Source organism: Poecilia latipinna, unplaced genomic scaffold, assembly GCF_001443285.1.
Source record: "Poecilia latipinna isolate Pla-1442-1.1 unplaced genomic scaffold, P_latipinna-1.0 Scaffold381, whole genome shotgun sequence".
NCBI classification, from domain to species: Eukaryota; Metazoa; Chordata; class Actinopteri; order Cyprinodontiformes; family Poeciliidae; genus Poecilia; species Poecilia latipinna.
The window spans coordinates 293,604-318,587 of record NW_015112997.1 but is presented as its reverse complement, the minus strand read 5'-3'; the positions used below and the strand labels follow the sequence as shown (position 1 = coordinate 318,587).

Here is a 24,984-nt window from a genome sequence, read left to right as displayed (position 1 = left end):
ATATATTCAATAAAGTGCTGGGTCATGTTTCTTAAAGGAGAATTGGTCTGACATGCATCCTGATACAACTTTTTTGTTGTTGTATGAACATGAATTTTACTAAGTTGATCATCCTTTGCTGGAAAATCTTAACTTTTTTTTTTTAGCTTTCCACATCTGAAAAAAAAAAGTATATAAACCACACCATGTATGCTTTTGTCAAAATCAATTAGAGATTAATCTGAACTATAAAACTTCTGCATCAAACCAAAAGAAGGGGAAAAAATAGGAAAACAAGCAGTTTTTAAGAAATAACTTTAATTAATTCACATCTAGTCGCCACGCTGTAAAAATCCCAACAGTACCTTCAACAGTATGGATTGGTAAAGGGAAGTTACAAAAGTTGGAAGAGAAATGCAAAAGTTTTTACCCTCTTAAAACAGTCATTTATATTTTTCGATTCGCCACATCAGATGCCTAACAGCAGTAGAAAACGTGCACACTCAACACAGCTTACATTGACTAACAAAGGACAGACGGGTTGTAAACGGAGTCAAACATGACAAACGAGCTGTTACTGTAAAAAAATGCCACTAGGAACAAACAGATCAGGATGCAGTTAAACCTCACTGAATAAATACCAGACATTTGTTTTTTTTCTTTCAGCGCTCTGTAAATCTTTATACATCCAATCAATGAATATTAAGCTACCAACATCAGGCTGAAACATGTTTTACACAAGAAATTCCATCATTATATTTTTTCTCTTTTTTAATATATTTACATAATGTAATTCCCTCTATAGAGAGAAGCCTTTTTCTGTCTTCAAAACCAACATCTGTGCTGAAACATGAAATATATTTGAAGGTTTTGAACTAAAACAAACAAAAAGAAAAAAAAACACACACATACCTTTAGTCCTTTCTATGTTTGGAAATATTTGTGCGATGAAAATTTATTTTCATACAATTTAAGCCCTTTTTTTATTTGGGTAAACAACAACCAGGGGTTTAAAAAAACACACACACACACACACAGAAAGAGAGTAACGGACGTTGTGTTGGAGAACAACGTGGAAGGTTTAAAATTTGAAGAGGTCGATAAAGTGCTGCGGAGAAATGGGCATCAGGCAGCTGTCCGGATCATTGGAGGTGCACGGGTGGCCAAAGTCCTGAGGAACAGTCAACAAGCATAACGTGAGAAACCAGGTAACCAGGAAGGAAGGTAAACGCAACACACACATTCACGAAAAATAGGTTTACTCAAATGTTAAATAAAATTAGATTTTACAGAGGCATAAATAACATTTTTCATAATCATGAGGGTACGCTTCTAGAGTTTTTTTTTTTTTTACTGAAAACTTCTAGCATTTTCAGTAAAAACTCTAGAAGTTTTTTTTTTTTTTGTCAATAAAATATTAAAAGTCCTAAACTTCTTTCCTACATGCTTCACCACAAAACCACCTGTAATAACTTAAGAGGCCACTTGAACACATCTAAATCAGTTGGATCTGGTGGGGAAATGATTCAAATAATGGCCAGCCTACAATTTATTGAAGAAAATGAAACAATCTTTTAAAACAGCATTATATTCAGCAATTCTTTCGCTGCAGAAAAGAAGAGGAAATTTTGTGCAAATATACAAGAGGTGTCAGTCGTTCCAGAAATAATAAAATGTTTTCATTTATATCTTAAAATGTGATTTCATTTGCACCTAATTGAATAGTATTCAGGAATAAATTAAATAAATGCAGTGGTAGAGATAGAATTAGTTGCCGTAAACCAAATTTGGACATTGGCATGCAGACACAAACATTTATCTTGGTATTTATGTTAGATTGGGAGGCAGCTGACAGCCTTTTTAAACTGAGATCTAACAAAAACAAGTTGACAAAGTGAAAAGATAAGAACACAGCGAAAAGAACGCCACTGTTTACTAAACACTTCTGAAAAACAAGATGACATCAAGAGAAACCTGGAACATCATGCAAAAAAAAAAAAAAGCTCCACTCATGAAAACAGATAAATCATGATATGATCGACAGAGAACTGAACAGGCAGAACAAAAGGCATGATGGGACACGGAGTACCTTGAGGAACAAAGCCACATGGCGATCCTTAAGGAGTCAGGGAGAAGGGGAGCCAGGAGAAGAGGCAGGGAGGAAGGGTGGCAAGCAAGGAAAGGATGCAGAGAAGGAAGAAGTTAAACCATACAGGGAGCAGCCGATGAGGAAAGTAACTACTCCAAAGAAGGAAACGGTCCGACTCAGTGCAATCGTTCCTTCTAAGTACTGTTCTGTATGTTTCTGCAAATTCAAGAAATATTTCCCCAAGTAATTTCACTTGAACTGCAGGAAAAACAAACCCATCAGTTCAGAGCAAAAACAAGATATTTCAACACTTGAACTTGGGGGCAGGGAGGTCAAAAATAATAGTTTGGAAATAAGATATTTCTACACGTGAGCACACGAGTTCACAAAATCCATCACTCAAATGACTAACAAGAATTAGGATTATTAGCAGAGCTCACGTGTGCCGATGTTTGTGATTCACTTCATCACACAAACGTCAAAAACTACATTTTTATGGACGGTTGAAAGCAACACAGAATTCCTTTCTTCTATTTTTGAAAAACAAAATATTTGAACTTTTGAACCCGAAGGTCAGCCTTTGGAGATTTCCAGGGGGAAAAAAAAAAAAAAAAAAAAAAAAAGTTGTACAGATTTTCACCTCGGTTTTATCTTCAGCAAACATAAGACCAAGACCTTTGGTAAAAAACTGAGAAAAAACACTTGACTCACAGACACTTAAAATCTGTATTTTAAACACCGCAGACTTGGTTTATTTTGAGCACCAATTCCATCTGTGCAGTATAAAAAAAGTCAAAACAATCCTGTCCAATATACAGTCTGGTTTGAGTTATTCTGATACATTTTGTTTCAAGTAGTGTTTAAAGTATTGTCAAAAAGTGTAAAACACAGAATAACCAACATGATTGCTTGAGTAAAATGTCCAGTTTTAAACCAGTCATGTCATTTGTTTAGTATCTGTTTTAATTTTGTCAACAAATATTAAAAATCCTAAAACAAAAGCCAAAAGAGGAAATTTACTTAAAATATAGCCTCTGAAATGATAATTTGTTTAAAACTAATAAAACATTTTGTTTTTCAATTCATAAGGGACAAGGAATGAGGACTGATGATGCTTAAAACAAAGTCTGATTGGTCAAATTGATCGATTATGTGTATTTTCAGTAAACTATTATTTTATTTGAAACCATTTCACATTGGAACAGTGGCAAACATTATGTACATCTAAAATATTTAAAAATTTACAGATACATGTTTAAATAAGCAAAATGAATAATGAATAATTTTTAAAAGTTATTTAGAAATATGCCACCATTTTATTTAACAAGAGCCAAAAAAGCAACAAAATGTCTTTCAAAGTTTCAAAATATTTTTATATTATGATAAAGCATGTTATGTAGTTTAAATTACTTGCCATCTGTGACATTCTGGTTTTAATTTATCTCCAACTCAGCGTTTTTTTTTAAAAACCCAATCCCTGAGATAAGGCAGACACAGATGGACTGCTCGTCTTGTTTACCTTCCAGAAGAGGGTGCTACAGTGTTTGCAGAAGTGCAATGTGTCGCCGTACTGCTCCTTCATGGGGTAGTGCTTCTGCAGGGTGAAGTACATCAGCTTCCAGTCCACATTGTCACTCCTGGTTAGACCCAAATTCCTACAAAACTGTGTATGAGCAGCAGAAGCCCATAAGCAGAATAGGAAGCATGGAGCAAACATTTAATGTCACAGGAAATCAATGTGGAATTACAACTGGAGCAACTCATAATTAACACCGATCTTTCTGTGGTGCTTCTTTTTTCAGAGCAGGTGCATTTCCCAGCTAAAAGAGTATGCTTAATTTTGCCAGCACTGCCCTCTAGTGGCTGACATGTAAATTGCATGCTTTATAAACCATCACAGCAACTTTTAGCTAGTTTAAGCAATTAAATGTGAAATTCCAAACTTCAACTTGGGCGACATAAACATGTAACTTCCTCACCGGTTTGTCTGAGAAGTGAAACTGACAGAGTTTCTTCCAGAGCGTCATATTCTCACTGAGGATGTGCAACGTAGGCGTGGCCTGACCCAGGTTGATGATGTCACAGGCGTCGGATAACTTACAGAGGATTTGGTTCTGCATGTGCAGCGGCAGGTCGTTGAAAGACATCCCTGTGTACAATTGCTATGGAAACAATCGGCACGAAAACTGATTAAGACTTGAACTGAAAACTTGATCTACTTTGCGCTATACAAACAGTCAACACAGTTACAAATGGGATCTGTAGGCTACAATGACTGCCCTGCCAAAACTCAGCTATAACTGAATATGAAATGTTCCTTTTGAGTTTTTACCTTTGGGATCTGCATGTTGTTGAGCTCCTGTTGCCATTTAACAATGGTCTCCAGGCGACACAACCAGATGTTCACGTTGCCCACGAGGACACACCTGCCAAAATGGATGGTCAGACTGTGGAGTGTGGAGCTCAGGTCCTGCAGAAGCTCCTTAACAAGGCGTGGATTATAGTTGTCCTCAAGGACTAAAGCCAAGGTTGAAAAACAAACAAACATCTATAAATCTTACCAAAAAAAAAGAAAGAAAATGATTCATTCAAAAGGTACAGTGCTATTGCCGTACCCTTCACACATCATTATGTAAATTACAAACAGGACCAATAGCTTCCCAATCTCAAAGACAAGAGCAGTTTGTCTGTTAAAATTGCTGATAATTTTGATAGAAAAATAAAAATGGAATAAAATACCCTCTGTAGGTGCCAACATCAGGGATGTCACACAAGGTAGATTTCATCCTGTGTGTCTTTTATATTTTTGCTAATAATTTTTCTAACTGAATAAAATGCTTAAATTGTGTCTAGAAATAATGATTTTTTTTTAGGGCAGGGATGTAGGGAGATGATGACAAACAAGTGCATATTTAGCCCTCAGCTATGAAGTCCCAATGGTGTTTAATTTTCATTTCAATAGAAACTTTGAAGATTTAATGTGTTCCTCTAGTAATAATTATCATTTATTTTAAAATGCTTCTCTGCATGTTTCTGTTAATCAGTTGTTCTTAAAGTTTTTAGAAGAAAATTGTTATGGTCAGGGCCTGGAGTTCTTTATTTAAAATTTGACCACTTTAATGCAGCTGTTTTGTTTGAGACTAACAAAAACTGTGACCAAAACTGACATAATTTTTGTTGCACATTGCTCTCATCCACTAGGGTTAATGAGAATGTTTACGTCAGCATGTCTCTGGAGTAATCTGCTCTGAAAGCGTTGCAGATATAAAGCAAATAGAAGATGTCTTTATGTTTTAAATAGCAAGTGTTTCTATACTCAAAACACTTAAGTATAAGTATGTCGTCCTCTTACCTTTTCGTACAATCTTCTCCAGTATATTGAAATAGTTTTTTTGGGCAGCTCCACTCAAAGATGTTAACTGAGACCTGGCTATCAGCTGAAAAAGCTGCAGAAAACGGAAGGAGAGATGTAAGAGTAAGAAAATACACCAGTACAGGCCACGAAATAAAACACTGATTGACTATAGGTGACAGTCATTGCGCACCTTTGCAACATAGTTAAATCTTCGCAAATCTTGGATGGCACTGGAAAAGTCTAATCGGTTGAGAACCTCCCCGAGAGTGCAGTAGCCATGTCGCTGTTGGCAAAGAACAAAGAAAACATAAAGCAAAGGTGAGAAAATTACATTCTGTTGTACACACAATCAGCAAGGTCCAACACAAAAATGTAACAATTCAAAGTTTTCAGGACTCACTTCTTTCGTGCTTCCTTTCTGCACGTAGATCCATTTATCTCTGAAAACAACTAAGACAGAAAACATAAATGTTAACAGTTTTCCAGTTTCCTGTTACACTGCACATCAAAACCTCTGAAGGGAAACTGTGATAGTTTTGTTTATTTTTTTATGTATCACATGCTACTTAAATGAATTTCAGAATACTTTAATTTACTCTCATTATTAGTAATTCTCTTGTGTTTATTTCAGCGTGCGAGATGCGGCTCCTCACAATGATGTTCTGGAACAACAAATAATTATATTGGCACATTATATTTTTCATACTCTCGGTAAAGATATCTAAAAAACCTTCCACTGCAAAAGCATAATCTCAGATAGGACAAATATAGAAACATTTCATTTGAGAATATTTATTTAATTTGAAAAAAATCCATAAAAGAACATCTTTTAAAACAAAAATAATTGGTGACTAAGTATCAACCTTCTGGAAAAAGATGGGTTGTAAAAAAGTATTACCAGCAGAGTTCCTACTGGTGATTTGGCAGAAATAACTCACCTCTCAAATATATGTTCTTACATTCAGAGTTACATTTATTATTATTTTTTTTTTAGTGTGAGATTACATTATTATAAGAAAATAATAGTTTATTTGATCCTCTTTACAGATCTTTTCTTAGGGTGCTGATAACTATGGAGGGACCTGTAAAAGTACAGGATGTTTGTCATTCCATGACCTGCAAGTCCTGCACTCAGCATTCAAAACTTACTTTTGTGCAGCTTTACGCACAAGACCTTTAATTTGCATTCCACAGACTCCCCACTAAGTCCACGCAGTGACTGAAACTCACACTGGGATTTGGTGTTATTATTGTAGAACTCCTTCTTCCTCTTGGTGTTGGCGAGCTCACACACTTCTCCAACAAACAGATTCTCATTGTTGTCACTGCAGAGCCTGTTCACACAGAGGGAACAGTTTTTGTATTGAGTTAAAAAAAGAATACAGGTTTGACCAGAAGATCCACGACACCGTAATTATAAACCACTGGGAAGATTCTGATGTGCAGCAGTTTCCTCTGGCAATTTGCTTAAGGCTTCAGCTGAGTCTTCTGCTGTATTATAAGTTTATGGCCTCAGTTGAGGTTGAAGCCAAAAACACAACAGACAGGCGTGTCATTGAACTACTCTTGCAATATTGATTTACAGCACAGGATATATGCAAGCTATGAGAAGCCATAAAGATCAGAAAGGGAACCGATAATGAGTCATTCTGTCTGCACCATGGAGGAGACACTGCAGATGGCAGACACACACACACACACACACACACACACACACACACACGAGACTCTGAGAAACTGTGACTCAGTCTTTTCTCAGACAGCAGGCAAAACATGTCAACTAAAAAGCTACAAACATTAACAGATCTATTGTGCCAGAAATATCAAACATCTAGCTAACTATTGTTATTTCTGGCACACATTTTAAAGCAGTTGCATCGTTTTTAAAAGAATCTGAACATTGTGGGAGTTGACCTTAATTTGTCATCGGCTGTGGTTTGAAAAGCACCAACAGGAAGCATCTTACATGTACTAGACAGACATAAATCTATTAGAAAAACAAAAACAAAACAAAAAAATTTGGAAATTTTGAGGATTCAAATATAAATTAGAGCTGCATATTTTCTTGAAAATATTAAACTACAATACAATTGATGTAAATTGCAATTCCCAGACTTTACTTTCCTCATAAATACAAAGCGTCCACAGCACTTTAATGGGCTTTAGCATCTTAGCCTCTAAACAGATACACCTGATGAGAGCATTAAGGGAAGTTAGCGTCCATTCAGCTGGCCAAATGTTAGATGATGTAGATATGCAGAGCATGGAAACGACACTTCAACTATTATATCCTACCTTAACATAGCATCCAAGCAGACCTTTGGGACAGGGAAATATGTATTTTGTTATAAGGACTATTTTGCTCTAATTGCACTCAAAGTAACATTACTTCATTGATCCTAAACAGAAATTAAATGTTAAATGAAGAACTTCCCCTTATAATAATACTAATTTATTCCCAAGAAATCCATCGTCCTCGTGTTTTCGGGTTTTTAATCTTCTTGATTTAGAACTGCTCAGAATGAGGATCTCGGAACATTTTCCTTCTGAACAGGTTCAGTTCACACCATCACTGCGTTAGGAGCTGGAACTCACCAAACAAAACTCATACTGCAGTTTTTGCTACTATATCAAAACTGTTGGTGGCACTGCTTTTCACTCTGGTGGGTTAGAAATCCTGCAAACACAAAGTCAATTACACACTTTCCAATTTGACTCTACTTATAAAATGTTGCAGTCTAGTTCAGCTTATAGTACCAGTTGGTGAAACTCTTCTAAGAAAACTGAACCGGTCGGATCCAGTAAGTTTTGCAACACAAGAGCAGACATTCGTTTCTATCAATGGCTTCATTTGCTGCCTGCTTAATACTAAAACACTGATGGTTTAAATATCAAAGTTGTATCATTTAATAAGTGATAGATTTATTTTACTCATTCTTTCTGAACTCAACCACATAACAAACACTGTATTTTTGTTGCATGATGTCATTCGCTATCAGAGTGGACTGGGATTGGACAGCAGCCAGTCTGAAGAGTGATGTCATTGGTTATTGTCTGAAGCTACATAGTGCAGGGCTGTGAGTCACTGTTAGCTGGCCAATCAATACAAAAGGAAAGAGTGCGACCGGAGTGAAATGTCACCAGCTGACGCTGGGATTCCTGGGAGACGGGCGTTGTTTCTGTTGCGGGTTCGTGAAACTGACACTGTGATGTCAGCTATTGTAATGGACATTGTGTATAGCAATATATGATCCAGATATCCCATACTTGGTGCCTCACAAAAGCTGGTGACGTAAGCTGGTAGCAGTTGTACAGCTACGGTTACTGTGAGGACAAAAAAAAAAAAATGCTCTAACCAACCTGAAAAAACTATTCTACAAAAACACAAAAGGGCTGCACATTACATCAGGTATCAGTTGTCATAGCAAATTCAATATATGATATTTCAATTAATGCTTGGACTGAAGTATGTGATAGTCTATCATACTCAGCATGCAAGAACGTTTGGTCAACCCAACCCTGGTTGGCTTTAACTTCTTCAAGTTGTCTTCCCTATGTCTGGATGCCCAAATCCTCTGATCTTCTATGATTAACTAATTGAGCAATTGTGTTAACAAGCATCTAATGTAACTAAAATATAACTAAGTTTATCATTACATCCTTTGTGCCAATGTCGTTACTGTTTGTATAAATTAATTTCTCCTTGATCATGATAGTAGCAGATTTATCAAACTTGGATGTGGGAGTTCACTTAGCTAAGGTTACAAAGTACTGTGCAAAAAACAACAACAATCATATTCTAAAAACCTTAATTTAGCACTTACTTTGGATTTCACTCTAGGAGGATAAAATTACTACTCATGCAAGATAATCATCTGGTGTTACACTCTGTTTTAATTTTTTTTTAAAAAAAACATACAATTCTGAAACAGATCTCATTTGTTTATGTTTACAGTATAATCTTTAAGGATAACAAATAGATTAGACATAAACATAAGCAATAAAATGGAGCAAAATCATTGCACATCTGTAATGAAACCACATTGGATAGAAATCTAAACCTGGGTGGTCGTCTGAGGGCTGGAGACACTGACCATGTAATCAAAACATAGCGTCACTGTATCTGTTCGATCTCCATTAATTTCCCGTCTGCTCTCCTCTTATTCTACTTTCATGACAGAAAAATTAATCCTCTTACCTCTAGATTTTTTTAGAAGCTGTAATTTAGAGAACATTGGCAGTCAGTCAGTTGAGGAGACTGACTGAATGTCAAAACAGAGTAAAACTTCACATACCCAAAAATGAAAAAAATATTTCAAAGCATTGTTTTGTAGGTTCATCTCAAGATGAAAAACAATTTCTGTTAGGATCGGAACAATGCCCATTAAAATTTGAAGTGGCCTTCAGGGTATGATCAAACACTAAGTTCATAATTTAAAAAGATAAAAACTATTTAATTTAGTTAGGAAATTAAATAAGTCAAATGTGGAGCATTAGCGGCTGCACAAAGGTGTATACATTATTTAACATGTTAGAATAAATGCAAAAATAGGGCAGGTCACAAAGACAAAGAATTAATGAGCTTACTCTTTTAGGTCTATATCTTTGTTGTTATCCTCCAGCTCATGACCAAAGAAAACGATCCTCTTCCACCCACGGTCTGTCTTTGTCCAGCTCCATCCAGGCGACCTCCAGTCTTTGCCCAAGAAAGGCATATTAACTGGGGAAGGCAGGACTGTGAGCCGAGAAGAGTCGAAGCCACGGTGAACACCTAAAAGGGTTAATCAGTAACAAGGTTTATTTTTGGCTGCCTAATTGTTCTAAATATTCAATTAAAGATTGCGTTATTTGTATTTACAGAACATTTAAGACCTATTTGTACCTGTTTATCTTCTTTACATTTCTTATGAACATAAGGTTAATTGTAATTCATTGGGATTGTATGTCAAAGACTAACACTTTCAGAAATTTACTGGTTTTCCATTGAGACTACACCATGTGAACAAATTCCTCCTGACAGCATAATACATCCACCACCATGCTGCACTGTGTGGACAGTGTGTTGATGGTAGTATGCAATGTTAGTTTTCTCCCAAACATAACCTGTTACAAGAAGGCCAAAAAGTTCTTGTATCATAAAAATGTGCGTTCCAACTGTTGTATTCCTCCATCACTTGTTTAACTGTCTTCTCCTTTTTTGATGTGGTCATTTACACATATATTTTTTTTCTCAACAAAGACATGGAAAAAGGGGCATATCACATTTTCACATTTTTAAAAAATATATGATTCAATATATATGAGTCAGTCCAACAATTGTGTTGGTTTATCAAATAAAGTACCAACGATTGAGGTTTGAAGTGTAATAAATCACAAAGTTGCTACAATAATTTTAGAATGCAAAATGAAGATCTGGCATAGGAAAAATGAACTTGTCACTTTACTGTCGTTTTTTTATGTCAATATATTCAGTCACTAGTTTCATGGACAGAATTCAACTGGGCATCTAATAAACTAAATAAACTAATATTTATTAATGAATATTGTTTGTTTATATTTAAAATACATGAGAATTTCCAGAATAAACTTTTTTATGCATACACTAAGTCTAATATTTAGAATACCTGCATAAAGGAGAAGCAGCATCTCTTTACATCTATGGCCACTTTTAAGGCTGTAAGAATACTAAGCCTACATAACAAGGGGCGCAATTGGATTGTGAAACCTTTAAATAATGAGCTTATTTTCTAGGGTTTTCAAGTTCAACACTGGGAATGTGATTAAGTAGACGTAATTTTCAAAATCTCACATAAACATGTTTATGACGCATTTTTTTTCGGCGTTCTCCCTTTGCATATAGTATCCTGCGCCGCTGCAACCCTTAACGTTAAAAAACAAGAAGAAAGCCAGCTGTCACTCGATTTAACGTGCACATTCCGAGACCAGATAAAGTAAAATATCTAAATAACGAAATTCTTCAGCTGTGAGTTTCTAAAGATACCGAACAAACCTTAATGTCCGAGTAGTTCCTTTGTGGTCTTTTTCTCTCTCTCAGTGCTGTGCTGGAAATATTGACGGAAGTAAATGCAGTGTGGAACCCGAGAATTCGTTCAAGCCCCCTCTGCTTTCTTATTGGACAATATGTTCGAATTTACGTTGTTGCTACCCGGAGCAACGCATCTGATTGGCTAATCTGCGGTGTCAATCATTGCCTTTTTTTAATCCCGTGTGTTTTGCTGGGGCTTTTCTCCTACACGTGATTGAGGACTGCGCACATGTACTTCTGTTTTTATTTTGCAGTTGGGGGGATGGGAACAGGACAATCGGACAACTAAGTGCGTGATGTGGTAAGGCAACATCTGTGCAAGCTTTAATGTGCATTAAACTCCAATATTTTCTATCTTATTTTGTGATTTTTATTTAATAGCAAGGGTTTAATTCTACTAATGTGCATGTCCCATTTATCAATTATAGGTCGTTACTATATTTTTAAGTTTTTATCAATCATAGTGAATCTTTACATTGTCATCTATGATAAAGACCTTTATTTATGCATTAATATTTTTCCACATGTAATTAAAAGACAGTGTGTCTGTCTTCAGAATCACAGATTGCATAAAAAAATCCTTTCCCTCTGGCTTTATCATTCTATCTCATGTTACAACACAGTCTTGAATGTGTTTTATTGGTAATTTATGAGCAAAGAACAATGAAAAAAAAGAAATTCCTTGGTGTTCTTGTATTTTTACTTTCTTTTACCCTAACATCCTAAAAAACAAAACACAGCTAAACCAACTGCCATCTGAAAGTACCTAACAAGTAAACTAGTCGGCCTATGTAAAATTTTTCCTTTTAAATAGTTTCATGAAGGGTTCATAAATTAATTAGAGAACATCAGTAAATAAACAACATCATGAAGACCAGGGAGTTCAACCACCAGGACAAGGATAACATTGTAGAGAGCTTCAAAGACGGTTCAGGCAGTAAAACTTGAACACATGACAATAATCAATAATCTGGAAATGAAAATATAACAGGATAGCTCTAATCCTACCAAGACATGGCCCTCATCCTAAACTGACAGAGAGCATAAATCAGAAAAGTAGCCAAGAGACCCATGTTAAGTCCGTAGGATCGCAACCCCACAGCCTTAACATAAAAAGCCCCAGCTGTTTAATTTCCACTAGAGAAAACAGCCGTCATGGAAGTGTGACAAGAAGAAAAACATAAAAGAAAAAAATCCCACTTAAACTTTTTAGAAAGTAATATAGAAGACAAAGCAGCTATGAGGAAGAGGTCTTCTCTCTCGGTGAGACCAGAACAACGCTTTGGACCATTTTCTTATGTGTGAAAGAAAAGAATTATCGCACTTATCGCAATTATTATGGTAAGATGGTTTTTATTATTAGGGTCTTTTCAGACTCAATTGGAAAATTGCAGGCCAGTTCAGGAAGATTGTAATCCACAGTTTGTTTCATGGTTCTTACAAATCAGGAATGAGGTTAGAAGATACTCCCTATGGAAAATCTATTGCTCAGATAGTCAATTATATTAAGGTAGACTAGCCCTCCTTTTGAATCATTTGTAGCTGTTTGACACATATGATAAAATGATCAGGATATATATTTCAAAGATATGCAGTAGTGTTTTACTTTCTTTTAAATAGCAAATAAACACAAGTAATAAAATCCCATCTGGTCAATGATGTATTGATTTGCAATAAGTTCTTTAAAAACACATGGAATCTTATTTGGCTTGCCGACATCAGAATATGCACAAGAATCAAGCTGATCAGCTCACATTTGTAAACACAGTGGTGGACAAATGACTTCTTATAGATGCTGATGTCGCTTATGAAGCATTGAAGTCTACTCCCACATATGGCTACAATATTTTGCTGCAGGTGCTTGGAATACAAGTAAACTTTTACAAAGGAGTTTTATTTAAAGCTTGAGAAAAAAAGATGGGGGAAAACAATAAATATACAAATGGACATCCTCAAAAGAGGTTTGCCAGATGGGAGTTGTAAATCTTTCTAAGACAGCAGACTTTCTCGGGAATAAAGAACAATTTACAATAACATGTTTTACTATAGTAATAAATTAAACCAAAAGTTAGTTTTGCTAATTTTTACAAAACAGACAGACACTTGCTGCCACCAACAAGGTCGATTATTCTATTGTGTCACTAATGGATTTATAAAATCACATGTAGCACACTAGTTGGAAACTAAGTAATTAATTACTTTGTTTGAATGTCACACATTCTAGATAAAAAGTTTAAGGAATGGTGGTTTAACTTTGATTTGAGTAAGGATTAAAGTCATGTTAAAGTTAGGCTGTGGTAAAAATCATAATGCCACTAAGGTGTTAATGGATCGGTTTTTCAACCAACTTTAAGACCTGGCAGCTGACAAGTAGAGTTGGCAGGAAATGATTTGCTATGGCACACCTTTCAAGTTAGTGAAATATATTTTTACAACTAGAACCTTCTTTCATGTCCATGAAACATTCGTGTCATAACTTCCCAAATTAATGCTGCTTGAGCCCCTAGTCAATCTGTTATGTTTTTTTCCATCTTCAATTACACTCTCTGAGGGTCAAACTAACTGGAGCAAACTTGGAAAGGATTCAGAAAATGGGGGTGGGGGGGAGGGGGGTGTTGAAGAGACAAAGCAGGCGAAAACTGGGAGGTAAGTAGAGATACAGTTTCAACGGGTCACTGGACATAAGCCCATCAGATCACCAGCCACATTCTTCTCACCCAGATCTTAAAGGTCCAGCTGACAGCTTGTCTGGGGAAATTATCATTTCTTTCCTGGGGTTTTTTCACTCTCTTATTAATTGCTGCTACTTAAGTGACATGTAATAAAACAGCTTGTCTTACAGACTGACATTATTTGTCTTTCTTTTGTCTGTGTGTGTGCAGGACTGACTGCATACCTTTCACCCGAGGAAAAATGAGGAGTGCACTCATCAGACTATGAACCTTAAAGGCACGCTACGTAAACTGTTATTTGAGTCCCCTTTCATGTTTGAGGTAATCTGAAAAATCCACAAATTATGAACAGGATCCATAGATGTTTCCAGCAAAAATCACAAATCCAAAGAGCCTTTCATCTTTATGTAATTACTCATACCAATTCCCAATATCATTAGTTTTTTAAAACATTGGTGGAGAAAAGTTTAACTAGTTTCGTTGATAAATGACATAGTAATGCTTCAAATTTAATGCTTCAAACTGTTGGAATGAAAATCCATTTGAGGGTATGCACTGCAGTTTGTCAAAACTTCACACATATTTTAAATACATAATATAGTTTATTAGAAGATTATGACAAGGTACAGGGTAATTACTCTAAACCACAGTTGAGCTTAGTGGACTTTTAGCCCTATACTTTTCCATAGCTCTCTACCACAATTCTTCCTTGTGGTATGATAAAGGCATTTTCACAACTGTTGAATATAGCTATAATTTGCAAAATTGTCAGTTGAATTAATCTCATGACAGAAAAAAAGTTTGTACAACAACATCTTCAACTCATTATAAGTTTTCACATCTGTCAGTCACATTGTGCTCAAGATACAATTTTGGACAACGTGGCAGCAACACACGTTGCCACAATCTTGAATCCTTCAGTTGGTGATATTTACTGTCAGGAATGCAAGAACTGGAAGTCAGTCACAATCATTTTAGTCTCCACTAAAAAAATCTGTAGCTTTTATGTAACATTCAGTCGAGGTCCCGTAACGTCTTTCCAGCATCCGAAGCGTTTTTGCAGCTGTACAGCCACTTGATGATACGTGCATTGCGCTCAATTACCGACGTGCCTTGCCATATTTTTTTGTGCAGCTCGTCCTCAAGAAGCCCGTCGCTGTCGCCGCTATCCCTCGAAAAGCCATCGTCGGATGTGGAGATGCTGACGCTCCGAATGTTTATCACAATCTCATCAGAGCGTGCCGAGAAGTTCTCCCTCCCCAAGGTCTCAATCACCTCACCGTCCAGGCCACAGTACTTGAAAAATGCATCAAAGTCTGCAAAGTTTTTAGAGTATCTGGAGCTGATATCCGAGTGGGAACGGCTCACTCCCTTGCCAGTCGTCCTCTCAATCTCAGGAACTGCAAGAAGACCACCAGCTATTGGCTTTTCGCTGTTTTCCTCTGTTGCTCCATTAGACTTGTTCTCTGACTGAGAAATAACTACACCGTTGCTACATTCCTTTGCTTTTCCCTCAGGTGTGCTGATTTTTTCCTTGCTGCCTTCATGTTCACATTCCCTGTCAGCAGCCAGAACATGTTTATTCCCAGAATTGAGTGGCGGCTTTCTAGTTATGGGGTGCCTTCGGTTCTTGAGTGCTGATCCTCGAAGTAAGTCACATTTCTGTCTGTAAAGTAGAATAGAGTCTGGTCTTTTTTTGACAGTGGGCCGATATTGTTGTCCCGGTAAACAGAGTTGTGGAACATCTTTATGCACTGATGAGGTATTCCCAGAGACAAGATTTCCATTGCGGTTTATGCTTTGGCTTGAAGACCCGGTGCTACTCACAGATGCTGAACCAAGACTGATCACTGGCTCCTGGGTAGAGTTGACCACTTGCTGACTTTTGACGTACTTTGGTTTACTCGCAGCAAGCCTCTCCACGGCACTCATACGTCCCTTTGTCTCACCCTCCAGTTCCATTTGCTTCCGAAGGTATTCCGGACCCTTTTCAAGAATTTTTGTGGTGTCACTGCTTGTCTCCATTGTATACTCACACGTTTTCAAAGCTGTTATTTCCAAAGAGTCAAATATCCCTGAGTATACCGTACAGAGTCACAGCGACAGGATTCCATTCAAGCCCGCTCTTTGCCTGAGCTTGAATCCAAACACGAGACTTCACCTTGTCTGCTCAGACACACATCCCTTCACCCCACCCATTCTGCGCAGGAGTAGTTTTAGCCAAACACAAGCCTGTTCAAAGTACACCTGATACTTAGAACAATGAAAGCTGAAACCCCTGCAGACGTTTTTCCCCACCTCCTCTTGAAATTGAAATGCGGGTCTTTTAACTTGTTGCTCAACATAAAACATAAACCTTCATAAACACTCAGAAAACCAGTTTTCACCTGATCCTAGCTCCTTTTATCAATTCTTATTGTGGTGTTTACCTGGAAAACTGACTCATCAAAAAAAATAAAAATAAATAAATAAATTACGCTCATCATTGCTGATAAATGTTGTGCAAAAAGATTTTACTCTTGACTTGGGGATGTGATGAGTAATGCAAGAAATAAAGGAAGGTAGTGACTTGTGACTGGAGCCTTATTAACACATCATTGTGCAATACCAGGAAGAAGATTTTCTTGTGGTATTTGTGACCTACAGTGCTGTAAAAAAGTATTTTCTCCTTTACATTTTTCAAAAGTAATTTTTTTGTTACTCTTAAATGTTTAAAATCATCAAAGTGATTCATTCACCCTGGGGACTAAGTTTTCAATAATTAACAGATTTGACTGATTTGATCTTAATAATTAATAATTAAGCAATTTAGAGGTAAATAACCTGATGTATTAATGATTGAGGATTTGAGGATTAGAGAGCAGAATTTGGAGTACCATGTTGCTTTACTGCAACATGTAGAAGTTGCCAGTTTTAAGGAACATGTGCTGCATTGGAGCAGAGCTAGTCTGGAAGCATGAATGTGCCTAAAACCTCATTGGCCTATGGAGGCCTGGGGCTCCGATCTCCCCCATGTCTGCTTTGTGTCCCAGGGGCGTGTTTGTGGCTCCTCACACCTTCTATTGAACATTCTTACGGAGAAACCTTATAGACACAAGCATCCTCTCTTTCTCTCATACGCACAGATACTCCCACAGGTGATTTAGGTATTTTCTGATTGGCTGCTGTTACCACTATACATTTTGTAGTACTAGTACTCCAGTTGTTCTTTCTTCCAATCTTATCTGCTTGTTTTTCTTTAAGCTTTTGTCCCCTTTGTCTTCAATCTGTATGTCCTTTACATTTGAAATAAACCCAATACAATTTCTAACAATGCAAGTGGAGAGAAAACCATAGAGCTCTAGCTGTGAAAGTAAGTCTGTTGAGATTCATCTTGGCACTCAGACAACAATTCTGAGAGCCACACTGCAGGACAGAACACGTTTAAAAAAAACTTGTTCCTTACCGATGTTCTCTTCCCCTTCTCTTCTGCCTTGAGCTACTGTTCAAGGCAGAAGCAATCACATTTCCAATCTACTGATGTTTGTTGTTGGAAAACCTTGCTGCTGGTTCCGCTTCTCTAAAATAGTGGGTTAAGAGCATTTAATTCAAATGCACACCACACTTTCCCAGGTTTAATTGGAATACAAAGAGTAAACGTCACATCCATATCTATCAACTTCAGAATTCTGCACAATTGGCATAAAATCCTAACAAAACACATTCAAATATGTGGTTGTAACATTATAAACATGGAAACCCGTTAGAAAGGTAGATGGTTATAATATGATTATTAAAGGCTGTGAAAATAAACAACACTTTGCAGTGACAATGCTAACAGGTAGCACAAAGTTAAAAATAAGAAACTATTAGCAAAACAAAAAAAAATTATTATTTATTAGGCATACAGTGTTGACTACATGTGTACTTTTGAATATGAGCCAATTCTCCTGAAGGTAACCGTTCTGCATTTTTTCTTCCACTCCCCCTTTCCCTGCATTTCCTGCCAGATGAGTCACCCGATCTGTCATAACTCTCAGCACACCTATATCAATGTTCCTAATCAGTCTTCTTAATGGCTTTTTACCTTTCCCCAGCACAGGCCAAGTAAAAATGAGGAACTGCGTGGGAGAAGGGAAACAAATGCTTCCAAGAGGAGAGCGTATCTAAGGCAATAAAATGTGTATGTATCTAGTTTGATTTGTATAGGAAAGCCGTTTGTACAGGAAAGCCGTTTCTGTTCTGCCACTTGTCTTGGTGGAGTTAAACCTTTTGACAGCCAATGTCAGGTATTTGTTGACAGCCTCTGCTTTCCCTCTGTTTCCATTCTGCCCGTTTTCTGACCTCGTCTGAATCCTGTTTTTGCTTGCCCCCTCTGCTTTGCATGCTCTTTGAAACATTCTAAGAAAATCTGACTTGATTCGAGTAAACTTAAACTGAGATTTTATGCTTTAATTTTGTTTTGCTCTAGGGTCATGACTGCATTTGACTGGCTACTCTGAACTCGTCTTTTCTTTTGAGACATTTTGAAAGTTGTCTCAACAAAACTAGATATGCCCAGGGAAACATGAGTAACTGGGAACGCACGGGTCCAGCTTCTTTAATTGTACTTAAAACAACAGAGAGAAAAGCCAGGGCAACAAACACTTCGGCACAGTTCTGCTCCTCAAAAAGCCATTGTAAATGACAGATTTGACGGAAATTATCAAATTAATAGTGGCACCTACAGACAGCTGTAGAGCTCCTCACATTCACATTTTTGTATTGTAAAAGTATTGACACCATTAACATTTGCATTATGCCTTGCCAGATATCAATAGTGACAACCTAAAACTATTTACAATATGTACAGACAACTTTCAAACTTAAACAGTACATTTCAAAAATAAATCTCAAGTCAAAGTTTCAATCTCAACATCCAGGCGTCTATTTGCTCCACTTAGAAAACAGGCATTAAAGTAGACATCTAAACACAACCTGTGTTGTGCACACCAGGTTTACTTGTTCAGAAGATAGAGGGCAGCACTGGAATGGATAGTCTGAAGGTCAGGGTGAAGCTTAGCTGAATATAACTTCCATGTGCTTCTTTTCTAGCCACAAACACGCCTTAGCACCATATCTCACCACATTCATTTGTTCAGAAGGAAGACTTTGCGTCCTCCTGCATGTCTAATTAACTAAAAGAAAGCAAAAACCACTTTTGTACATAATTTTCATACCACATCTGCTTTTTAGTGTTGATTACATTTATTCAGCCGCATGATTTCTTTTCATTGGATTCCCTCCAATATCCCTCTCTTGGGAATTCATCTGGGTTCACTCGTACTTTCAGTCTTCTTGACCTCCAATTTGAATTAATAATGATAGCCCTCAGATAAATTCCATGATTTCCAGATCAAAAGGCATGCAGAATGTGTCACAATGATTAATGGTTGTTTACAGGGATGATAAGTGTCTAATATTTAGGACAGTACTGCAAATCTAAAGCAGACATGCATGCTGTTACAGAAATACAAATGTTTGAAATGTTTTGAAAATGTATTTTGTTTTGTTAAAGAACACAATGAATGCTTTTGGAACGATGATGCATATCTTTAATGCCTTGGTTTAGGCAAAGGTACAAATGAAACAAGTTGGTGTATTCACCATAATATTTTTTAATGTTGAATAAAATATATATAAAAAATAAAATTAAAAAAAATGTGTTGCATGCTTACTTTTTTTCCCTGCATATCGAAATAATGATTGTAGTGACACCAAGCAGTATGACAATGCTGAGTCTTTTAACAAAACATGTAGGACTTTTCCCAAAGTAATTAAATCCCTCTAACTTTTTCACAAGTTAGCATGCTGCAATCATAAACTTTAAGTTATATATGGAATTTATGTGATAGACCAAGGAAAATGATATGTGATTTTCATGTGGTTCTAAAATTAATATCAAAAATTGCAGTGTGTGTATGTATTCAGCCCTTTTAATCTGTTTCCTTTAACTAAATTCCAGAGCAGCCAATCTATCATCCAAAAATAGCAGAAGTATGGCACAAGAAGTAATAGCTATATACTAGGAGAAAGGTGTGGGCTGTGATTTTGCCCTGAACTTTTCATTTCTTAAATTTCAACCAGTCCTTGTTTACTTCTGTGTGTTGGGTTGTTGTCGTGTTGCTGCATCCAGCACAGATGGACTCACATTTTCCTTAAGATGCCTTTGATACATGATACAATTTTTAGTGAGTTCTATGATGGTGAACTGTCCTTCTGGAAGAAATCATTCCCAAACCATAACACTCCCACCTCCATGCTTTACAGTTGGTATGAGTTTCCCATCCTGGAAATCTATATTTAGATAATGACCTCTTTTCCATTCTGCTTTCCAGTGAATTCAATTTAAGCTTATTTGTGCAAATAGCATAATCCCAGAAGGTTTGTCTTTTGTCTACTTTCAGTATGGTCCTAATGTTTTTCTAAGCGACTATAACATTAACAGCAACTCACAAAACAAAACAAAAAAAATTAATTTCCAGCCCCATCCTACTGTAGACCCGGTGTAAATGAGCATTCATATTTATTTTGTTTTATTCAGATATCATTGAACTAAGTATTTTAGGTGGTTTCCCTCACATTTTTTAACAAAGGCTAAAAACACGATAAAATGTGAAATATTTCTTTTAACAATTTGTTGAAAGTTTAGTCAGAGTTAATATTACTCAAACTGTATCACAAAAACAGATGCAAAACATCACTGAGACAGCCTTTGCCCTCATGGGTGCAATTTTCACATGATCCTGGGATGGCCTCTGTTTCATGTTTTGAACTAAATATTTCAGTTGAAACTCGGTGCAAAAGCATGTTTACTTGTCTGAGACAACTGTGAAATCTGTTTCTCGTTAGAAAAACCCTGTGTGTGATAGGAGGAAGGAAAGTAAACAAGAACACACTGACATCACTTGGCCACTCATCCTCTGAGACATTTTTGCTTTGTTTTAATTCAGACCTTACACTATCTGGAAAAACATATTTTATTCTTTAATGTGACAACATCATCCAGTAATTGTTTTCTCACTGAGTCACTGACAACAATTAACTGCCGTCCCTGAGACGTGAATGAAATGGTCTGACTCAATTAAAAACCGTTTGCTATTTATTAGATGTAATTGCTGTGTCCATCGTTTTGCCTGGAATTATTGTTTTAAGTATGTAAAGTAAGAAATAATGAGTAATTATGTATTCATATTTAATTACCAGGAATATCAACTCAACTTCCAGTCAGTGAGTGATAGTCTATTTATCACTGAATCGGCTTACTGTATTCTTGCAGGGTTTTTTTTTTAATGCGGAACAGACAGTACAAAGACTGAAACTGAGAGTTGTTTATATTATACTAGTAATGTGGAAAATAATAAAAAAAACTGAATGGTTTTTTTTATAAACAAGAGATCAAATGAATAGACTTTTCATACATATGTAGACAGGAGTCATACATGTTAGGCAGGTTTTTTGTCTTTCTGCTTTAGCATTTATAATATGGAGATCTCTCTTTGTGTTTGTATTTCATACTACTGATGCTTTATCTATTTTTTAGTTTGACAAAGCCTCTAGTGTAAATGTACAGCCAAGAAGTAATGGCTGTATACTGTTTGACCTTTGCAATTGTGATTCAAAGCTTTTCAAGGTTTGTAGGAGTCATGGCCCACTGCAAGTTCTCAAAATATCTGAATTTACAGCAAATTAAACATATTTGGAGATAAAGGAGCAAATTGTAATGACATTTTCTGTAGTTGAGATGTAGTCCATGTTGAATCCTCATTCATGTGGCAAAAACTTCAGTCATGCGATGATTTACTTTGTGTGGACCTTGTGTGTTACTGTTACTCATGAGAAGAAAAATATTTAATAGCTCAGAACTATCTAACCATCCGTTTTCTATGCAATATGCAGTGCTCATGGAGAGAGAATGGTGACTGAAGTAGTCAGTGGGTAAGTGGCGTGGCCCACACAAGGTGGATCTAACTTAATTATAAGAGGAAGTCAGAGTAATCAGAGAAAGCTCATGTGTGCAGAAAGAGAAAATATGCCAACTACAGCAGGGATTGGAACCTGAAACCTTTTTGCTACTTGGCCACAATGCTAAAAATGGCAAATTCCGATACACATCTGTACAGAACACACACGCAAAAAAAGATCCAAGCAAAATTAAGCTTCTTCTACATAGTTTTGCAAGATAACAAAAAGCAAACAGATTGATCCCAAGGCAAACACAAAACATAAGATCACAGATGTCTGTTTCATACAGGACACCCATTGGTGAACATGCTGACAAGTGTTTAGCTTGTATTGCCAATGTTTTCCTCCTGCTGATTTGTGTCTGCATAGATATGCACCACGTAAACAAGAAGAAAACCTTCCATTGTTAAGTCTAACAGATGAGCTTATGAATCCTTTTAATGCTCCTTTGGGGTTCTGCAATCACGCCATTGTTCATTTTTGCTTTCCACTTGCCATTTCACAAAGAATATAGGAAACAGCAGACTTAGTGTGATCCAAATCTGGAATGAACACAGATGTGGTTCTCAAACTTTAATAAATTTACCACCATATGTGAGTAAAAACAGCAGTTATGGTTCAAAATAAACAGCAGCATGTGTTATTTGTATTAGGCCATTTGTAAATGTGAATGACTCCATTGAGGAAAGTATTTGTGGACAAAGAGATGAAGGTTTAAAAAAGTGACACATAGTGTAAAAAGATGTCGAACCATGGCTGTGCAGCTACTTTCCCTGAATGTAGAGGTTACCTTATGGAACTTATTTTATTTTCATGGAAAGAATCCCATTGAAAGTCCAATCACATCATTCCTGACAACAGGCAGAAAATTAGCAAAAACCTGTCGAGTCTGTTGAACTTAGCAAGTAAAACACTCCAAAGAATAGTTGTAAGTGCCATAATAAGAAACACTATTGCAATGATATGCTGAAGGGGGAGTGTTGGAAAGAGCAGAAACCTTTATATCTGCTGTCAAAAAGATAAAAAATAAAAAGAATAATTATTGTGTTTGTTCAACAATACCTGACAAATTATTCCATTAAACTTGATGCTGATGGCTAATATTCATAACCTTGATTTTACAGTTTAACCAACCACTGTTATTAGCTGCGGCTAGAAGCTTGGACATTAAAATTAATGAGGTGATTTTTAGTGAATCTGTTTTTCTTCTGCCACAGAGGAAAGGCTCTTTTCCTGGTCGGTAAAGAATTAAAAATGACTGAATTCTTTTGCCATGCAGCTGCCTGATACTTCATAATATTCCTTCTATTATTCATTGGAATAACAGCTGCCAGCATATGGAAGGAATCTGTTGTGGTGTCAGTGGCAAAGGTCACATCACCTAAAGCATTGCATAATAATTTCCCTGTGGCTCTGACATATCTGGTTATTGAACCATTTGAACATATTATCAAATCTGATATTTTACACATACTGAATGACATGTTGAATCTGTTACATTTTGCCCAAAGGACAAAAAGCAAAGCAAATGACTTCAAAGCAACCTTGTTAAATCTTGTACTTTGGCAACTGCAGACAGCTAAAGAGATTATATGCTGTCTTTCTTTTATTTGCATTTAATTAAACTCAAATGTCACCTTGGAAGATTACCTCACGTATGGGTTACCTTGTGGGTATCAGCTGAATTAGGAAATTTGTTACGCCTTCAGAAAATTTGGCTTTTGTCTTGGGACTGAGGAAGTTGTTGCTCATTTTCACTGTGATCAGAGAAAAAAATCCAGTTTGTTCTGCATCTGCAATCATTTCCCTCCCCCTGCCAACCAATCTTTTTATAGGGACAATGCATGAGACTCATTCTTTAGACAAAAATTATATCATTTAGTCAGGCAAGATTTCCTAAGATTGAAAAAAAATTATGCACCATATTCATGGTGCATAATGAATATGCACCATAGAAATACACTGAACATGTGGGGTTTTAAGTGTCAATCATGCAGTTGTTCACCAATAATTTTAATCTATTTTCAGGAGCTTTAATCAACAAATTCATGTCTGCCATGTCTCCTTTTAATTGTTTTTAGCATTATTGATGTCCTTATGACATGTGTCCTTTGACTGTGTTCTCTGGGGTAACGGGACAAATGCTTAAAGGAAATACAGATTAAACAGCATGTAAGGGCTCATGACTATCTTTAATGTCAGCACCTCTTACAACTGCTTTCATTACATTGCATTTGCATGTAATGTAAAACCTTCCTGCTATTATAAGCATTAATCTAGTCTTGTAAATTATTTTAATTAGTTTTAATCTGGGTTTGTAAAACAGGATATCCAAGGTGAATGTGATTCAGTATGTTTGGAGCTAATGTCTGTGTTCTTACAAATAATTTTCTTTAGTTACTCGTTTTTTTTTTTAGAACATCAGTCCTTAAATATCTTTGTGCTCGTTAGCCTTCAGGGAGGATTTTAAAAAAAATGAATAACCTATCATTTTTTTTTTTAAAATCTTATACCATCACACTGCATCTTGAATTTATTGCAGGCCAGAATTGTATTTTCTTCAAATCTTCAGGCATGCACCACATTAAGTCATGATTATTTTTCAGACTTTTTTTTCTACATTTATTTCTTTGTTTTTCATTTAAAACAAACAATATTGTCAATATTGACTATTGACAATAGTCAATAGTCAATATTGACTATTGACTATTTTGTCAATAGTCAATTTTGTTAAAATTAACAATTTTGTTAATTGACAAAATTGTCAATTAACAAAAATGTAAAGATTAAATTTTTTGTGAAATCTCTTTTCACAAACAATGAAAAGAGATTTTCATTTTTTGTGATTTCGCCTGAGAGC

General features: G+C 36.2%; 1 protein-coding gene and 1 long non-coding RNA gene across 3 annotated transcripts; one reads left to right on the top strand and one right to left on the bottom strand.

Moving 5' to 3' along the window:
* Positions 1-965: 965 nt before the first annotated feature.
* Positions 966-11,537, bottom strand: fbxo25 (F-box protein 25). 2 transcript variants are annotated; one of them, XM_015036805.1, is made up of 11 exons: positions 11,434-11,537; positions 10,011-10,194; positions 6,654-6,757; positions 5,824-5,873; positions 5,614-5,706; positions 5,421-5,514; positions 4,401-4,585; positions 4,048-4,230; positions 3,588-3,731; positions 2,069-2,095; positions 966-1,150 (listed from the first exon to the last, which is right to left on the bottom strand). In XM_015036805.1, exons 2-11 carry the CDS (start codon positions 10,136-10,138, stop codon positions 1,061-1,063), a joined length of 1,098 nt encoding a protein of 365 aa, XP_014892291.1. In that variant the 5' UTR covers positions 10,139-10,194; positions 11,434-11,537; the 3' UTR covers positions 966-1,060. The 2 variants fall into 2 exon arrangements, with proteins under 2 accessions (XP_014892291.1, XP_014892292.1); XM_015036806.1 differs by lacking the exon at positions 2,069-2,095.
* A 135-nt stretch (positions 11,538-11,672) lies between these two features.
* Positions 11,673-18,303, top strand: LOC106950151 (uncharacterized). Its single transcript, XR_001425557.1, has 3 exons — positions 11,673-11,770; positions 14,352-14,462; positions 18,218-18,303. It is a non-coding gene; the product is annotated as an uncharacterized LOC106950151 (long non-coding RNA).
* Positions 18,304-24,984: the final 6,681 nt, after the last annotated feature.